An 18,848-nucleotide genomic window follows, 5' to 3' on the forward strand; every position below is an offset into this window, starting at 1 on the left:
ATATAGTGCAATCATTATTTTATAAGTCATGTCATATAAGCCTACACCGTGACTTGTGCTGCTCACTGTGTATTCACAGGCTACCTGAAAAGGAGGAAAGTAGACTGGTGGCAAAGCTTATGGATAGTATCAAGTATGGCTGCAGATGAACTGCCAGGAGAAAAAAAAAAAAAAAAAAAAAATCACACTGCTGGGTTTCATTTGCCCTTTATTTATCAGTATAAATCACAAAGTTACACTAACTATTGCTAACCAGAGCTAACTCTTAAAACTGGGCTATCTTGAGGTTATAAGCTCGGTTCTATTCATGAGTCAGCTCAGTGCTCAGCAGCAGAGAACAATAGTTATGCCAGAAACTGGGAAAGGAAGAAAAAAAAACCTTGTGCCACTGTGTAAATGCATAGCTCTACCCCACTTTGAACACTACATACTTCTGTTCCCAGCACCCCAAAGAGGTAGATCTGGAAGGCATTAATACAAAATATAAACCAAATATCTGGGATAGATTCCCTATAAGGAACCATTAGGTAAGTCTGGCCTCTGCAATCTGGAGAAATCATGAGTAGGCAAATATGCCAGACCTATAGCATAACCAGATTGGACAGTACTGTCCAATATAAGAAGATATATCAAAATGAGACAAGGCAGGAATAAGAATCCAAGCAAATAAGATATGGTTGCAGGTTTCTTCCTGTGACAGGTCAATGAACCATTCTATTCCTTGCTTCCTCTACTTCCAGGGAAAAAATGAAAAACTTTGTGGAAGTTGAAAAGTACTGTTACTAAACAGGTAGAAAACACACCTCTCCATGAGCTGGAAAGAGATATGAGCCAGGATAGTACAAGGAAGAAGTATTTTACATACTCTTCTTACACTCCTGCCCATGCATCTATTTTTTTTTGGTCGCTGTGCTGCGTGTACCTTTGGCTTGAACCAGTACCAATACCCACCCTAACATAGAGCAGCCTTAGAGAAGATGTATTCCTACAGAACACAGGAGTAACTGATTAAAGTATGTCTAACTAGTAGATCATAGGGGTGCTTGCAAGTCCCACAGAGATATTCCTTACCAGTTATCCAGGAGAAACATCTAAGGATGTTTGTGACAGGAATCAGCTGGAAAGATTGGGATTATTGCAGCCACATGTACCAACAAGAAACACGGGCTGTGCTTACAGCCTGGGAAGCTATTTTAGTAGACTGCAACTCATGAGATCTTTGAGGTCATGCTCTGTGTGGTTACTATGAAAGTAAATACAGCCCTCGAGCACACAAGGAGGAAGCACAGAAGCTGACAAATGCTTGCTTTTGTATTTCTCTGGTCAAAAGTATGTTGGCAGACAAATGGTACAGGACAATTAATTGCTCAAGGACTAGAAATCGCATCAAAAGTCCAAATAATCATTGTTGCATCTGTGGGAAAAAAAAAAAAAAAAAGAGTTAGCCACTGACTTTTTTGCTACCTGAACATGCAAATTTAGGATATAGCAGTACTTTCGTTAAAACAGCCAAGAGTCAACAAAATCCATCACTCAATGACCTATGTTACAAAAATCTCTCTAGCAAGAGGCCACAGCTGTGGGGAGCATACACTTTCACTGTAATCTAATTTTCACAAGCAATTGATCTTTTGCCTCCTGTCTAGAACAGCTTTTGCTTGAACACACAAATTTATCATCTGTGTTATCTAGAAGCTCTAATTTGAATAAACAAGGCAGCTTTTTTTACTGTCATGCACTTGAGACTCACCACTGACGACCAACTAAGCAGTGCAGTAGGAAAAAGCATATGGCACAAGCTGACACTCCAAGCCATTCCAAGTTCCATGAAGAAATTGAATCACTTGCACAAGTAAAAACATTGACCTATGGAATATTAACGCAAAAGGAAGATCAAATCCAGACTTTGAGATAAAGATGTGCATGGTGGACTTGTGCATTTGCCTTTTCTTCTTATTAGATTTGTAACTTAACAACCTGGTTTGTGCCAGGACTAAAAGTCCCTGTCCTTTCACTGCTGCACAGCTGAATACACAGGAGCACAGAACAGTCAAGGTTTGAAGGGGCCTCAAAAGATTATCTGGTTCAACTTAATGGGAAACAAAACAGAGATCATACATCTAGCACCCTATCCAATTACATCTTGAAAACCTTCAATGATGGGGCTCTACCATGTCCCTGGGAGGTTTTTCCCTGCGACTGATTTTCCTCACAATAAAAAAAAAAAAAAAAAAAAAAAAAAAAGTTCTTACCTGACTTCAATAGTCTTCCAATGCAACTTGCACTCACTGCCCCTTGTGAAGGGAAAGCCTCCATCCTCTTTGTAGCTGCCTGTATGTTCCAGAAAGGCAGTAAAACCAAATTCTTCTCCTAGTCTGAGTTAAAAGCCTTCTAGGAGTGCTCATCCTAAACACAGCTGCCTTCAGGAACTGTAACACAACTTTGCCACATTCTCAGGGAGCTGTGGCAGATGTATCATCCTCAATTGGCACAAAGTGTAAAACAAAGGCATGGGTAGGATGTGAAGAACGAGTGTTAGGCTGAATACTAAAGGCTTCAGAGCCTGAAGGCCATCTGCTGACAAGACAGCTAGTTATTCAACTGTTACTGATGGCTTTCAGTGTAAAACATTATGTTTGCAAAGGAAAATGCAAGCTAATACTTGAAAATGTTTAATATTACTCATATTCCTTTTAGAGAAGCAAGAAAATAGATCATCAATATTTGATTATTTCAAGATTTTGCTCCATCAAATTCAACCTGCCTGATGTTTTTAATAGCTTGATTTTCAATTATGTCATTAGTTATTTTTAAAAAGTTTTTGTGAAGGACAACACAAAGTACAACCTGAGAGAAAAGACCACTGGGATGGTTGTTGAGGTATTTAAAACCCCCCTAGTGAGACTGAAAGCAGCTGCTAATATTCATGGAGTTAACTGTTTTCAGAAAAAGTGGTTTTCTCTGAACATCAAAATTAACAGATATCAGAAAGCATACTTCCCTTGTGCTGAGAAAGAATTATTTTAAGCATTTCACATCAAACCATGTCATTTTTTATTTGAAAGAGCCATTCCTTCCTGGTTTTAAAGAACTCTTAACATCCAGTGCAAGGAGACACTGCCCATAATCTTAAACTACTTTGGTAGCCAGTGCAGAAGTACACCTGGGGCTGCCCTTAGAATATCGGAGGGCACACTTCTGTTCATTTTTTCTCCCCGTGTCACACTCTCCTTCCTTCAGACAATTTACTAGCTTCCAGAATCTCCAAATACATCCACACTTGATTTCTTGCTGTGCCTCCCATTCATAACCTGTGAACTCTGCTGTGAGATTACCCCTACAGCAAGGGCCATGTTATCTGTGGTACTCAGAGGGCAGCCAGCAAGTCAGTGTGGGTAAAAAGAAACTCAAAAGACCAACAACAAATTAACTTCCATAAGATGCATTCAGTCTCACTTCACCATTACAAGCTCTGCCATGAGCTTTCCTCCTCTTGATTGTTCTGCATTTGAGAATCACTTGTTCCTCATCATCTTTAAGCAGACTAAAATCTTGTCTGCTAAAATCTTGATAGCTGTGCCATCTTCGTTCCCACAGAACACTGCAGTTACATTTTAATTTCAACTGCAAACAATATGCATTAACATCCTACAAATACAGGTTGGAAACAACTATTGTAACCAACTTACAAATTGGAAATTGCAAACAGGAAAGTCTTGTAATATTCTGGTAGACTGCTTTACTTAGACATATTGTGTTACCAGTCTCCATCTTTTGTTTCTTGCCAGTGGTGTCAAACATTTACTGGTTACTACAAATCTGTCAAGTGAGAAACTCAAACAACTACTCTGACTTTACAGAAACTGCTGTGCTGCAGCTGACTTCTCCTTAATCAGACTGCAAACATCAGCTTTAAGGGAATTATATTCTCCAGTTAATGCACCTCTGAAAAAAATTGTTTTATCCTTCAGATATCCTACTCAGCATACCAGTGGGGAGGTACATGTTCCCCACACAAGCCAGACTGGGATCTTTCAAGTAGTATGGAATCAAAACAACATTAGCTGGAAGAGATTTCAGGAGAGCTCTAGCACAGCCTTCTGCACAGAGAAGCTAGCACCAAGCTATGAATGCTAAGAGGAAAATCAGTTGCAGGCACTCTTCCCTTTGCCCACAGTAGGAACAAGAAGGTAAATAAAGTGTAGAGCCAAATAACAATAAAAAAGCTCTAGTTTTATGTATGTTCATCTGGATAACAGTGATAAACAACACTTCATGGGGCCCCTTCATGGGGCTGTTATAGGATACATAGCAATGAATTTGCAGCAAGTTGCAGCAGAAGTTTTAAAAAAATTAAAATTATAAAGATTCTTTACCATCAAAGTAGTCAGTAAAAATAGCTGCTCAAGCAGAAACTACAAATTTAAAAGAGCATTTAAAACTGCAGCTATATTCCAAAGGGTATTATCTCATAGTACATATGGAATGCAGACAAGACTGTTCCCAGTTCACATTTTGAGCTTCTTTTAGATTGTATTATCAGTTGTGACCTGAAATTTCTCTTGTAGCAGTCTTTCCCACTTCCTCCCCACAAACCATGCCATAACCATAGCTTACTGCTATCACTGAGAGAAACCTGTCTTGCATGCAAGATCTACCACCATCAAGTAAATCCTGGGATTATAGCATAAATCCTCAATTTAAGCTTTTCAGCATTCAAGATACACTATCTCCTGCACAATCTTCCTGTACAGACTGTCATTTTCCACAGTCCCATATAGCTGCTTAACACATTTTAAATTGTAGCCATTATTCTCACGCACACTCCTTTTGCCTCTGACAGATCATCTTGCTGCATTTCAAGATCCATGCTTACTGAATAAACATGGGTCCAGACAGGATATGTGCAAGTATCTAACTTGAGGCAAAGCTTCTTTTTAAACCCTTATAATCCCAAAGTCTTTCTCTGTCTGGCTGTTCTGGCCTTAAGTGCTGCCAGGGAGATTTATTATAGAAATTGTGTGTGCCACATGCACACACTTGCCACAAACCAAGAAGCCCCTTTAGTAATACCTCTGGTCCAAAGGCCAATCCATGTCTACTAGATCCCCAGACCAGAATCTCTCACATCTCTACTGCTAAGCATATCAGAAGCAGAAGCTGCCGAGAGGCAGCTATGCTTTTCCTTTCCCAAAAAATATACTGGAGCAAACAGATACTATGCAGAGCTAGCTGGAATGTATAGTCCCACAGGAAATTCTGTAGGTGTGTAAACGAAGGCTCTAAAGAAGAGTGGCAGCATGACTAACACCAGGTTAAGCTTCAAGCTTTCAGTTCAGGACCACATGTTTACGCACACAGTTTATATCAGAACTTCTGTTTACCCATCCTGTCAGTAACTTCTGCATACCAAAGCCTGGCCCCTATTTCTGTGGCCAATAGGCTTTCTTAAACAGACTTCATAGACCTAGATTCTCTAAATATTTTTGCTTAGTAGACTAAACCACTCATCTACATGTTTGCTGATCTCTTTGAAGAACTACCAGACATTTGAAAAGCAGAACCAATGGTGACTCTTCCCAGATAGACACTAACCCTGCCTTATATTGTAGTTGCTGCTGTTTAGCACAATAGGCCTGACAGTTGGTTAACGGACTTGCAGTTCCCCAGATCCATCACAGAAACCTCTTCATAGACTGCCACCACATTCATCACCCTTTCTGCTCCTCAGGAATAAAGCTAGGGTACATTCATCACGCCTTCCTCCTCAGGGACTACACTAGGGAAGGGAGTAGGATATATTTTGCTAATATTAATCCAGATGTCTCAACTCTGACTTAGAAGAATTCTTGGGCAAATGTTATGGTAACTTGTTAGTGCTCTAGTCTATTTATACTATAGCTGCAACTAGACCTGTTGCAGCTTCTTCTAATTGAGACGAATCTGCTGAGTGTTTCAAAGTATATGTTTCATACATATTTTTTTAATCCAGTAAATGTACACACATGCACACACCATCTTGCAAGGAGGAAGAATTTCCATCCCCATGTTAAAAAGTCAGAGAAGGTGAGACCTCTCAGTCAGTGGCACATTTGTGAAGAGTTTAGGTACTTTCTTTCACAGCTGTCCATTAGGAAAACAGCTTCCCCAACAGGAAAAATTCAGAAGCTTTGACAAGAGTATAAAACATACAGTGAACTATAAGATGGTCCTATATAAACTAGGTTTTGCAAGTGTCATCTGTGCCTGTTATAGTAACTTAACATATGTTAAATAAAAGTATTATAAACAGAGTTCAAGCTTTTCACAAGCTAAGCAAGCCCAATTTCTAATGGTTGGTGCCATTTTTATAATGCTCTTATTCATTGTTCTCAGGAAAGGGAGCTTGAAAAAGACAAATCCAAAAGGTCATTTGGCTACTCTTACACACTACTTGCAACATCTTTTGTGCATGTGAAAATATATTCTAAAACCTCAGAGGAAGCGATTGATAATAAATAGCTTACAAAGTAAACTACTCTGTGCCATCTGAATAAGATACAGAAGATAGACAGAGGGATGAATTCTAACTTCTAACTAGTTTAATAGGCTTTAAAGCAGCACATATTTCTATTCAACTCTATTCTCAGTAGTAAGATCTGTAATTTTAAGGTAAATTCATTGCATCCAGCATACCATTGTTTTTCTTTCTCATTCAGCTCTGCAGAATCCTGGGCAAACAAGTTGCTAATTGAATCACAAACAATTTTATTCTTTGTTGTTGGTTTGTTTTTTTTTTTTTCCAGACTCAAAACAAGAGTTAAAAGTTAATGCATATAAACCAAAAAGCTGACCTTTGACTTCAGAAGAAAACTGAGCCAGATGTCGATTTACAAAGAGCCGCAGTTGATGATTCAGATCACAGTATAGAGTATTAATGTTCCAGGAACGAATTCCTGTTAAAAAAAAAAAAAAAAAAAAAAAAAGGAAAAAGTAAGCTATCTTTGTCATTACATCTACTCCAGAAACAGAAGCAGAAAAAGAAAGGTGAGCAGGACACCCAAAGACCAGGGATGCTCTACTAGATTAGCATACTTAGGATGGAGAAGGTCTTCAGAAGCAGAGGACCATAAGATACTTACCTTGCATAAGACATTTTTCCTGAAGAAATGAAGTGTTCCATGAAGGACATGCAGTAAGCAAGTCTCCATTCAACTTGGACTTCATGCAAGGGAAACCAACAAGAGATGAAGCCAAATGAATTACACTACCCCCTAACCAAACAAATACATTATGTTAGTTTTACATCTGCACTCTCCAGCACTCATGACCAGTAGAGATGGGCTACTGTGTGGTTATGCTACTGAAAAGCTTCTTTGCCCTTATAGCCTATGCATCCTCCAAGCCACAAAAGCCCTCTACTCCTCCAACTCACTCTGCCTAATCACTCCTTCAAAGACACTGAGATCCTACTGAGACCATTTGAGTCTGTTCTTTAATCTTTATAATTGCCAGCTAGTTGCCTTCATATCACAGCAGGAAGGTGCTCCCAGAGCAAGTAGCACCAAGCCATACAGAAGACGTCACCTTCAGACCTCAATGTGAGCAGGTGTACATTCTGGAGGACACCAAACACTACAGACCACAGATTTTCACATCCCAGTAGGGAGCAGCCTTTCCTAGATGGTGTGACTCTACACTGTGCCACAATGAACCAAAGCAGGATATCACTACAAATACCTACTCTAGCATCTGGTGCTGATGCCTGCTGATATTCAGATGTTGAAGGCCAATGCCACAGACTTCTAAGGTTAACTAAAACAAGAATTTCAGCTCCAGTATTTATTGATGGAGTCCTCACTGAGAGTTCTTTCACCATCTCTCTTGCATAAAAGACATAAAAGTTGCATAAAAGTTTTATTGCCTCTATTATCTACTTTCTTTCAAGGTAACCACGTTAATTTTCCATGGAGAGATCATTCCCATTTACTGCAGTTCTAGCTCTCCATGTTGTGCAACAGCTTTTGCTGGCCACTGGTGGGAGAAGATCTTCAAGGATACACACTCCAGCTTTCTACACATACCAAGACAATAATCATTGCATCACACATGTCAGTAGTCTCAAGGCCTATAGAATCTACAGCAGCTAAAAAACCTTTGTGCTTGGTTTCTTTTTCTGGTGACAGCTGACACAGTGGAGTAACAAAGTTTATTTATGCTTATTTACTGACAGTATTCACTTCAGACTGCACAAAAACTCCTCACTAAATCATCTGAGCTTCAGGGAAAAAAAAAAAAAAAAAAAAAAAAGAAAAACCAGAAAACCAAACAACTTACCAGCACAGCGCCTTTCAATTTGGACACGGGATACGAACAAACAAAACACACAGAGCAAGAAGATGGACAAAGTGTTTTCCTATCCTACACTCCAAGACAGCATAATTGTTTAACCAAATGTCCAGTATAAGAGAATCTTAATGCAGTAGTTATGAGCATTCTGACCTGGACAGGAACAAGGTGGCACTCTGCAGGGCAAATCCTGCTGACTAGCTGCTGTGTCATGGTCATTGTGTCCTACTGCAGCAATAAGTGCTATTTGAGGTACTGCTACATCCTCTAGGATGCAGAAAGATTAGGTGCTCTTTCAGAGCAAGAAAGGGAAGAGTGGAATTATTGCACTTGTTCTCATATTTGCAACAATTTATTCAACATTTTCTTCCCTACAGGTAGTCTGAATTTACTCATAATCTCTACAAATCTGCCACAATTCCAATTTATCACTTCATGGCACATAAGCCTTGCTGATTAGAATCCTCTACCATGAGAGTGCAGACTATACCACAATAAGGGTAAATAGTCTAGCTCTTTGCAAATGCAAAGCCTAGACAAGGGACCATGTGACTCATCAGTTTTCCATCTCATTCTTTATGCCCTTGTGAATGTTTTATTTCCTGCTGAGGTAATTAGCTTAAAACATTTGGACTTTCTCCCCAGTACTAGACCTAATCTTATGGATATTGTTTCAAAATTGGACAAAAGTAACACAGTAACAAAAAAATAAAACTAGCATTTATCAGACAGTATTTTGGAAAAAGTGTTGTTCAGATATCACAATGTCACAGCCTACAAAGCTCTATACCTGGAAATGAGCAGGTTCCTATAATGCCCTGTAACCACTATTGCATTCCCCTGAACCAAGGTATAGAAAGAAGTCAGGAAAAACATACTTTTTATAGCAGTCAGGGCAAGAGATTTATTGACTGAAAAAAAATTTTTGTGGGGCTTTTTTGATGGGTTTTTTGTTGATTTTGTTATTTGCCTTTTTTTTTGTTGGTTTTTGTTTGTTTGTTTTTTGTTTTGTTTTGTTTTTTTTTTTTAATGCAGACAGGGTGCCACAGCCAACAGGACACAAAACAAACCCTAGCTTTTTCATCCTTTGTATATTCACTGCTCAGCAGCTTGTTCTACCTTCACATGAGCCCTCTACAGCAGCTAACACTTAAGTAGGAATCATCATTTCCACATTTCTTGAACTCCCTGAATCAAGAGTGCAGCTGTCTACAACATCATAATATGCTGACTATTGACAGGTCTCAAGATTGCTGTCATTTTAACTATTCTCATTTTTCATATATTTCAATTTGCAAATATTGGTCCATTTTAAGAAGAGGTCATCCTCCCATTTCATAGTGGAGAAAACTCTAACTTGCTGGAGGTCCCATTCCATATAAGAGGAAAGACTGAAATCCAGGTTTCCAGCTCTGAGTGATTCACTTCTACTGCCAGTAACTTACTAATACTGCCGAAATGGCTCCCTCTCATGCAAATGAAAGTGTTTACATCTGGCAGAATTTCACCAGGTTTCTAGTCAGAGAAGGCCAACTGTAGAACTTATTTCTATTGTGGCAGTTACAATTCATGTTGCAAACATCATGTTTTTCCTCTGCAGTGGGAATTCTCAGGTTACTGATATGTGACTGCAGAACTGGAGTGAAATCCTTTAGTTCACAGTCTGATCTGTCACCATTTCAAAGATTCTGACAATGGATAAGGAGGTAGGTTAGCACACCAGTTCAGTGAAGTGCCAAGTGAAGATGATCATCCTGCTGTGCAAGAAGCAAGAGTGGCCCTTTCAAAGAAGGTCTTTCAGAGGCCAGATGGTCATAATCAGATCAACCACTCCTGAACTAAAGCCATCCCTTGAAAAAGGGAATGAAACACTCTTCATGAACAAAGAGGCCAGCCAACAGAGATAGCTGGAAAATATGCTGAAGTGAAGAAGTTGGACAATATTTGACATTTTTACACCCACCCTTTACTTAAATTGCTCTGTCCGTCTGTTCTTCAGTAATGCTGATGCTTGGGAAAAAAACAGTCACAGAATTATCTCTGAACAACACAGTTTGGCCAATAGTTACGACTATTTCAAACCAACGTGCCTTGGAAGTGGGGAGCTGAGGGGAAGAGTGAAGGTGAGTCAGAAGGTTGTTACTTTATTTCTCAAAGGTGTACTAACTGCTTATTAGAACAAGAATTCCCTTAAGGTCCTGATGTAGTTGATCAACTCTCCTTTGTCTTTTGGTCAGAAACTATCAGAAACTGCCATAAGGGAAGAACTATCATCTCAGCACCTCCTTCCCCCTTACTGCTAAACAACACTGCATCTAACATACAAAGACTAATTCATTGCCAAGACCTCTGGATGTTACTAAAATATGGCTAACAGAGGCTAATGTTACGGCAGACCCATCCTGCATTGTGTCATTCCTGAAGCAGGTCACTGTGTGACTAGTCCTCCCTCACTCTGGTCCATGCGGCTGCTCTATAGACAGGGAGAAGGCATACTACAACAGACCCCCGTTCACAGCTCTCCCTGGGACCACAGTGAACAGTTCAGCAAGACAATTCCTCCATCAAGACAGAATTTTGGGGTAAGATGGAAATAACATGCAATCTACCAAACCACTAATAAAATAAAGACTGAGAGGAAAGAGAACGACGAAACGTCTTTAAGCTTTAAGACGTTCAAAAACTGCGTTAGCTACATGTTACTAATGCATGTAAAGCAATGATCAGGGGAGAAAAAACAACGGATGCCGCAGAGACCGGCCCCGCACTGCGCCGGGGATCCGAGCCCCGCCCGGCCTTGCCCTCCGCCCGGGCCCCCGCTGGGCCCCACGGCTTCAGCCCCGGCCTCCGCGGTCCCGACAGCGCCTCGACCCTTCCCGCAGCCACCGCCCGCAGGCCTCCGCCGCCGTCCCGCCGGGAGGAGTCGGATGAAGCCCTGCGGCGAGACGGCGGTGCCGCAGGGCGGGGAGGGCACCGGCAGCTCCACCTCGTCCCAGGCGGCGGCAGGGACGACGCGGCAGGCGCGCAGTTCCGCGGCTCTCAGGGGCAGGGATCGCGTCCGCCTCGCCCCGGCCCCTCCGCCGCGGCCCCACTCCTCACCGCGCTCCAGGGCGCCGCGCAGCGCGCCCCGCTCCGGCTCCGTCCCGATCTCCCCGATCACGGCGAGCAGCGCGTGCCGCCCATCACCCGGCGGCGCCGCCGTGTCCATGGCGACCGGCCCAGCCGCCGTCTCCATGGCAACGCCGCGGCAGCTGCTGCAGCGCGCGGTCACTGGCGCGCGGCTCTTAAAGCGCCCTGGCTCCCCCCCCTGATTGGCCGAGCTGGCACGTGGTCCTGCACTGCTGCGGAAGGGGGCGTGGCCTGCCCCTCCGGGCCCCGCCTCAGCTCGCGCCCCGCCCTCGGCCCCGCCCTCGGCCCCGCCCCTCCCTCGGGCTCTCCCGCTCCGCCCCGCGCGGCCCCGCCGCAGCCGCGCAGCCCCGGCGGCGGGAGCCTGCCGCTTCTCCGTCCGCACCTGCCGCACCCGCGCTGCCCGCCCAAGGCAGGTCCTGCCGGCACGGCGACTGCCGGTGAGCTCCCGCCGGCTCTAGGCTGCGAGGTCTTAGTTCCTTCCGTCAAGATGGACAGAGCGGTACAGCGACCAGCTCGGATGCTCAAAACCGTGAGCGGGGCTCAGACCTTTGAAAGACCTTTGAAAGAACAAATCGGGGCAAAGGGGTGTTGGTTTATAGTTTAGTTTAGAATTTAGTTACTTAAATACAGAAATCCACGGAGATTTTTAAATGCTTGGTGTTGAGTTGTTCCAATACCCACAATAAAGTCATAGAAGACAGCAGTTCTAAAGACTCCAAGGCTTGGTATTGTCATTCACCTTCCTTATCTCTCCTCTATTGCTTGCCCATGAGCAGGTCCCTTCCTGGCGGTTCTTCCTTCTGTTCAATTAAAAGTAAGTGTAATGCTCTCCAGGGATAAATAATGGGATTTCCTGGGTTCCAGACCAATGAGCTACAAGAACAATCTGAGCTTTGCTAGCTGCCAGTGCAAAGCTGATGTGAGCCGTCCATGGCTGTACTGGCAGGCCGTGATGTATGCAGCAGTTCTTACTGTCTGGGGTGACCAGAGAGGTCATATCTTTGGGCACAAGTTGCTCACAGTTCTGGCCAGCTACTGCTGAAAAGAAGTTCAATGCAGATGGCCTTAAGCTGAGACATAAGAGATCTGGATTAGATTTTAGAAAAATTGTTTCCACTGTCAGAGTGGCCAGGCATTGGAACAGGTTGCCCAGGGAAGTGGTGGAATAACCACCCCGGCAGTGTTCAAGAGGTGTCTGGATCTGTGACTGGATGATGTGGTTTAGTGTTTTAGGGGTTACAGTGGTAGAGCTGGGTGGATGGTTGGACTGGATGATCTTGAAGGTCTCTTCCAACCTTGGCTATCCTATGATGCTATGTGCAAAAGCTGAGCTACCCCAAAGTATGAGACTTCTACAGGCTGAACAAGGGAGAGCCACCAAAAAGTAGTTTCAGGTAGAAAAATCCATGTCTTTTCTGACAGAAAAGGAAGGACCACCCTGTGCCGATGAAGTTGGGTAGAAAAGCAACCCAGCTATTATTAAATGACACAAGTCAGCAATAATATGCAGTGTTTCCTAAAACAGTGTCAGGTTCTGCCCTGCATTGTGCAGGATTTCCACAGGTGAGCTATAGTTTAGAAACTTGATGGACAGATAAGTCAACATCCTGCCCTCTTTCATTCTTTTGTACCCACCAAGACTGTAGTTGAAACCTCATAAGGTTCAGAAAGTTGGCATTTTGGCAAGCATATATGAATCTATAGTGTCACAGGACTCTGACAAAAGATAGTCAGGAAAAAAAAAAAACACAGAAAGGGAGAAAAATATAAAATAATTATCTCTGCAGGCTACAGATGATGTTACTATCTTATGGAGTTTTCTCAAATTAAAATCTTAAATCAAAAGGTGGTCTAGTTCTCCACAGATAAATTAGGAGATGGTGCAATAGGTCTTTTTAACATTAAACTATGATGACACCACAGGCTATGAACTTTATGAACTAAACCTTGTAAACAGGGAGAATTAGTATATCGAAAGGGTTTCATTCATTTCTGTGTGTTGTAACCTGCATGGCAGGAATAATTTAGTTTTAGAGGACTGCACTGAACAGGTAAATAAGTGAATAAAATAGAAAACCTGAAAATAAATGCTAGTGCATGTTAAATTCTATCATGAAAGTAGGATTGTAGATCACGGAGGGAAAAGATGACAACAACACATGAAGGTGAAAAATATTCAGGTATTTCCATAACAGCTGATAGAAGTACCTTCTGTTTTCTGGTGATTCAGTCTTAGTACTTGCTGCTTGTTTTTGACATGGTAGCTTTCCAGAGCCGCAGCTTTTCACTGCAGTGCAGAGATGCTCTTCCAGCTGGCTTTCTGCCAAGGAGAAATGAAACAGGAGACATGCAAACTGGAGTGAAAGCTTGAAAAGAATATCCAAACACAGACACTAGAAGCTCTGGGGAAGACTTTACAATTAAAACACTAATTCTGGTGATGTGGTCCATTTGCATTCTTCTACTGTACCATCAATTAATAGAATGATGGTATTTCTGTTGCTTTCTAATGTGAATCAGAGATGTCTGTGGTCATGGTAGAATTGCAGTAGGAAAGGCTTGAGTCCTAAGTGTGTGTGCACTGCATGAGACAGTGAAATTAGGTATTTCCTGTTTACTGAGTTCCTTTTTTCCCCTGTAAATTCACACTCCAGAACCATATAATAGACCCATAGAGAAATGATGGCGTAAGCTTCTGCTTTCATGCACTGCAGCAGTAGCTGGCACCCCCATGAAAATCAAAAGCTGACTGTGCTGAATGCAGATATTAGAGGTCCTGACAAACATCACAGAAGGAGAGTGGCAAAAGCAGAGTAAAGGATTACTTTACTGAAGGATGAGTCACAGGTAAATGACCTTTATAAAAGGAGATTTAGAAAGTAGGATCAAAATAGCGTAAAAAGGATTTTCATAATATTGTGAGAAGAACAATCTACACTATTTCAATTCCTCAGTCCTTAAGCCTGGAATGATTACTTCCTGTGCTTCCCAGCTAAAAATTTCCAAGTGAATAAAAGTACTTCAGGGAACCAGAGACCTGTGACAGTACCCAAGTGAGGATAATGTGGTGAAATATAGTATCATTGTGGCTAGGACATTTCTAAGAAGCAGAGCAAAATCAGGTGACTACCTAAAGGGACTTTGTTCAGGTCTTGATCTCTCCTGTGGTGAACACAGCCATCCCTATGTGGAGCAGAAGAACCCAGAATTGATAATACTTTTATGTACAGATGGAGTCGTATGGTTGTTGTTTATACTGACACTTCCAGAATGTATTGTAAGATAGAGAAACAGAGGGCTAAGCCTTTCAGTTTGACCAAACCACATTTTTGCTTCTCTTTAATCCCATGGGTAATCAGAGTAGTACTCCTATTCCTTCCATTTTTATCTTACAGAAAGTGTGGCAAGATACTATCTCCTGTGCAATTTGGAACAAAGCTCCGAACAAGGCCAGGATATAAGGGCCAATGAAATTATCAGATATGGTCATTGTGTCAAGTGACTCAGAGCTTTGGAATTAAAATACATGCTTATCAGACTTTGAAAGGTACTAATTCATACTTTTATGGCAGTCCTTCTTTGAAGCCAAGGTGATTTTTAATCAATTAAATACTAAATACAAACTGGCGAGAATCCATACCTCTTTGTTTCATTTTTCCACATAACTAAAATAAGTCAAAATAATATAGCTGAAATGGTTAGGCAAAGTACAACTCTAAAAAATCGAACATTACTGAAAGTTTTCTGCAGACTAAACTGTGTAGGTTGCCCACAGCCTTACTGAACAGTGCAAAGAAATGATAGTGCCACACTTTCCACCATAATTGTGCATGTCTTTCACAACTTCTGCTCAGTAAAGTCAAGCACTGATTTCAACATTTCTCCAGAAAAAGGTGCAGACAAACTGCACGATCCCGGCTTGTAATGAAATAACTCAATTGCAGTATTTCGTGGTGCATTTTGTGCAATTGAATAGGTTGCTAGTGTTCAGAGAAAGTGATATGCACGTAAATAAAGCGAAATCTTGAGAAGTTAAGTTGGTCTGGCAATCACAGCCCCACCTGGCATGATCGAGTATCTGAGCTTTCTCGTTGTGGCATTCATGCAGTGAACACTTCCGTGTGGTCAGTCTTTGACAGATTAAGGACGCACATGCTCTGCCTTACCGGTAAGAGTCGTTGCCTGAGGGAGCAGGAGTACGTCGGGGGCGGTGCCGGGGCGGTGTCGGAGGGCGGTGTCGGGGCGGGGCGGTGCCGGGGGCTGTGCCCGGTACCGGGGCGGTGTCGGAGGGCGGTGCCGGGGCGGTGCCCGGTACCGGGGCGGTGTCGGAGGGCGGTGCCGGGGCGGTGCCCGGTGCCGGGGCGGGGCGGTGCCGGGGTGGTGCCGGGGCGGTGCGCGGGCGGTGCCCGGTGCCGGGGCGGTGCGGGAGGCGGGCTGGTCCCGCCGGCGGCGCCCTCCGGATGTCAGCAGGGCAGCATCAGTCTTGTTCGTCGGCCCGGAGCAGCTACAGGGGGTGGGCCGTGCCTGGCCGTGTCTTCATCACCCGCGTTCGATTTCTCCGCGGAGTGCCGTAGGGAGAGCGGGCAGCCCCGCGGCGGGGCCCGGGAGCGCCGGGGCGCCGTCTGGGCAGCCCCGGCCGCGGCGACTCGGGGGACGTCGGGGCCGCGGCCGCTGCGGTCGGGGCGCCCCGGCAGAGCGGGATGGGACGCTCAGAGGATCTCCGCGCCATGACCGGGAGCGAGGGCAGAAGGCGGCGGTCGCTTCCGCTCCCCCCGGCGACTTGGGTGTCGTGCCGGCGGCTCTTGGTGACTTCACCCGTCGGTAGCACGCCGGGCCTCTGCACTCACGGCCCCCGAGAGCGGTGAATGCCAGGCAGTATTTGTTCCCAAAGTCATGGCGCAGAGAATAGCGCATACGGAAATTGGCCGGGTAGCTTTTAAATGCGTCTGCATCACAATATTTGCAATACACAGCACAAAACATAAAGCTAGTTTTGCAAAGACAAGTAGCATCCTTAGTCTTTTAGCAAGCTTAGCTATCTTGCTGGGTATCTTCGTTTGTTGTAATTAATTCTCATTTGAAATCAGGATCTGGAATTTGGTCCTTTTTCTAGGAATACTGTCCAGTTTTGAAGATGGGGCCTGGAGCTGCATTGGGACATGGAGAACCAGATTCAAAGTGCAAGAAACGAGAATGAGGAATAGCAGTCCTGCTTATTTGTTCCCATAGTTAGTGGTCTGCATTGGAAAGGAGCTTTTGGATGAAAATCAACTACAGCGTCAGCTCGCTATTGCAAATTCTGTAAGATACAAGAAACTTTGAAAAATCCTCCAAATATGAAAAATCAGACAGTCACCATACCTTCATTCATTGGAAGTCTGGTGTTGGACACGTTTTGTATGAAGCAAAAGGAAGCAAAGATTCATTTTGCTCTTTTATTCTTTCTTAGACAAAGGTAGCCATGCTCTGTTTGTATTTTATAATTAGACTTAGAAAAAAGGCAATCTGCCAGCTGAGGAGAAATACTTAAATGAAGACAAGTATATTATAAAGAAAACAGAGCATTTATTCTCATAGCATAATAAAGCTGGAAAAAGTGAGATTACAAATTTGACACAAATAACGGGCAGTCAGCTTTAAAACACACATAGATTTGGCATTTACAAATTTGACCACCTGGACTGAGTTTTCAATTTTGTCCTATTCTGGTTCATGTAAAAGTACTGAACTGAAAAAAAAAACAAGACTGGAAGGAGATTCTGGAGATAATGTAGTCCAACTTCCCTTTTCAGACCAAGATCAACTATACCCATTTGTTTCTACTTAAAATAAATCCCAAATGTTAGGAATGGCATGATTTTTAGAACTTCTTTAGGCTTACTTTTCAAATATTTTTGCTTATTTCTGTTTAGTCTTTAACTTACACCTACTTGCAGTTCATGAAAGCAAATTCAGTTGTCCTCTAAACTGTGAATATTATTGAGAAACAAATTATTTGCCATCAACTTTTTTTTCTATTTGGAGAATATTATGGTAGCCAAATCTTTTGCCATCTTCTTACTAGATGCAGGGCTTAGATTAGGCCATGCCAGTGGAGAGTACAAGAATTACTTCATGCATCTAAGGTCTGCATACTACACACAAGTATAATGCTTACTGTTTGCTGCTTTGTGGTTTGTTTGTTTGTTTTTTTTGGTGTGGTTTTTTTTTTTTTTTGTGGCAGCAGAATGACATTGACTCAGTTTGTCAATTGCTTTATTGCCCCCTGAATTTGTGCAGTCAGTTATTTAATTTTATATAACATTGTTCTTACCTACATTGTACTTTGTCCATTTTCCAGACTATTTAAAAAAAACTTTCTTCTAGTACTTCTAGTCCCTCTCAATTTCAGATTGCTTGTGGATTAATAAGTGTACTTATTTTGTGACCAAAGTGATTAAAGAAACAGTGGACTAGGAACAGCACACTGACATTTGAACCCTCACTTAAATGTACTTGTTTTGAACTGAGGATTATTACTTTCTATACCAAACAGGTTTTTTAGTTACCTTATTGAAACTTCATCACCAGTATGCTTCCCTAGTTTGCTTATGAGAATCCCATATAGATACTGCTAAAAGTCTTACTAGCGTAAAGTTGTTATTCTGCCACTTATGTCCTGTTGCTCTGACATAAGATAGCAGATCAATGTTATGCACCTTGTCTTTAGAGATCTATGTCGGCTCTTAACTCCTCTCCTTGTCTTCCAGATACAAATCTAATTTGTCTAAGGATTTGCTATCAAAGTTTTCAAGAATTTGAAAGGAACTTTGAGAAAGTGACCGGCATGTTTGCCGTTTCTAGTCTTCATTATCCGCTGTGAATTTTGTAAGGTAACTGTTAACACTTCTAAAAAAAAAAAAAAACATTTCAATAATACAGCTTAATATACATGCTGGAGCATCTTCTAATATACAAAGGAGCATCTTCTGGGATTTGAAGAACCAGCCACTAAAGCATCCCTCCTGTGTAGCAGTTGCAAATATTTGTAGCCTTCTTAATGTTCTTAACACGCATGTGCAAACTTGGATTTCACATTACACACAACATTTCTAACGTACTCATAGTTACAGTGTTTTCTATGTACAACCTTTTATCTATAATGTTGCATAATAAAGAGATTCTGTCAGGTAAGGTATAATTTTTTCTGATTCTGTGGTTTTGGTTCTACAACAGATTTTCAAATAAAATATACAGAATTCTCATCTATAAAATACAGAGAGGTGCAGAAATAAAAAACAACTTGCAAAAGTAGATTTAAATTACGCTATTCAAAGTCACTATTTTTTAGGCAAGAAGGTGAATGCTGGAATGACAACAATACTGTCGCAATTATGCGCAAGGCTTCTTCG

The 18,848-nt window shown here is 42.3% G+C and overlaps 1 protein-coding gene and 2 long non-coding RNA genes across 8 annotated transcripts; 1 reads left to right on the plus strand and 2 right to left on the minus strand.

Annotated features, from left to right (window-relative positions):
- Positions 1-1,293: 1,293 nt before the first annotated feature.
- On the minus strand, positions 1,294-11,570 carry LOC128813371 (microtubule-associated protein 1S-like). 6 transcript variants are annotated; one of them, XR_008439012.1, is made up of 6 exons: positions 11,428-11,570; positions 7,122-7,200; positions 6,834-6,935; positions 2,253-2,331; positions 1,751-1,866; positions 1,294-1,414 (listed from the first exon to the last, which is right to left on the minus strand). XR_008439012.1 is itself a non-coding variant. In XM_053988439.1 (6 exons), the coding sequence occupies exons 1-5, from the start codon at positions 11,561-11,563 to the stop codon at positions 1,764-1,766; spliced, it is 552 nt and encodes a 183-aa protein (XP_053844414.1). In that variant the 5' UTR covers positions 11,564-11,570; the 3' UTR covers positions 1,294-1,414; positions 1,751-1,763. The 6 variants fall into 6 exon arrangements, 4 of the variants coding, with proteins under 4 accessions (XP_053844414.1, XP_053844416.1, XP_053844415.1 ...); XM_053988439.1 differs by having other exon boundaries at positions 7,122-7,253; XR_008439011.1 differs by lacking the exon at positions 2,253-2,331 and having other exon boundaries at positions 7,122-7,253.
- A 485-nt stretch (positions 11,571-12,055) lies between these two features.
- LOC128813372 (uncharacterized) lies at positions 12,056-15,704 on the minus strand. Its single transcript, XR_008439013.1, has 3 exons — positions 15,624-15,704; positions 13,666-13,777; positions 12,056-12,257 (listed from the first exon to the last, which is right to left on the minus strand). It is a non-coding gene; the product is annotated as an uncharacterized LOC128813372 (long non-coding RNA).
- A 169-nt stretch (positions 15,705-15,873) lies between these two features.
- LOC128813373 (uncharacterized) lies at positions 15,874-18,758 on the plus strand. Its single transcript, XR_008439014.1, has 2 exons — positions 15,874-16,758; positions 18,207-18,758. It is a non-coding gene; the product is annotated as an uncharacterized LOC128813373 (long non-coding RNA).
- Positions 18,759-18,848: the final 90 nt, after the last annotated feature.

Source organism: Vidua macroura, chromosome 12 (assembly GCF_024509145.1).
Source record: "Vidua macroura isolate BioBank_ID:100142 chromosome 12, ASM2450914v1, whole genome shotgun sequence".
NCBI lineage: Eukaryota > Metazoa > Chordata > Aves > Passeriformes > Viduidae > Vidua > Vidua macroura.

Coding starts and splice junctions, on each gene's coding strand:
- LOC128813371 (XM_053988439.1), bottom strand. CDS start 11,563: ATGGAGACGGCGGCTGGGCCGGTCGCCATGGACACGGCGGCGCCGCCG. Junction 7,254..11,427: donor GCGCGGCGCCCTGGAGCGCG/GTGAGGAGTGGG, acceptor TTGTTTGGTTAG/GGGGTAGTGTAATTCATTTG. Junction 6,936..7,121: donor GGAAAAATGTCTTATGCAAG/GTAAGTATCTTA, acceptor TTTTTTTAACAG/GAATTCGTTCCTGGAACATT.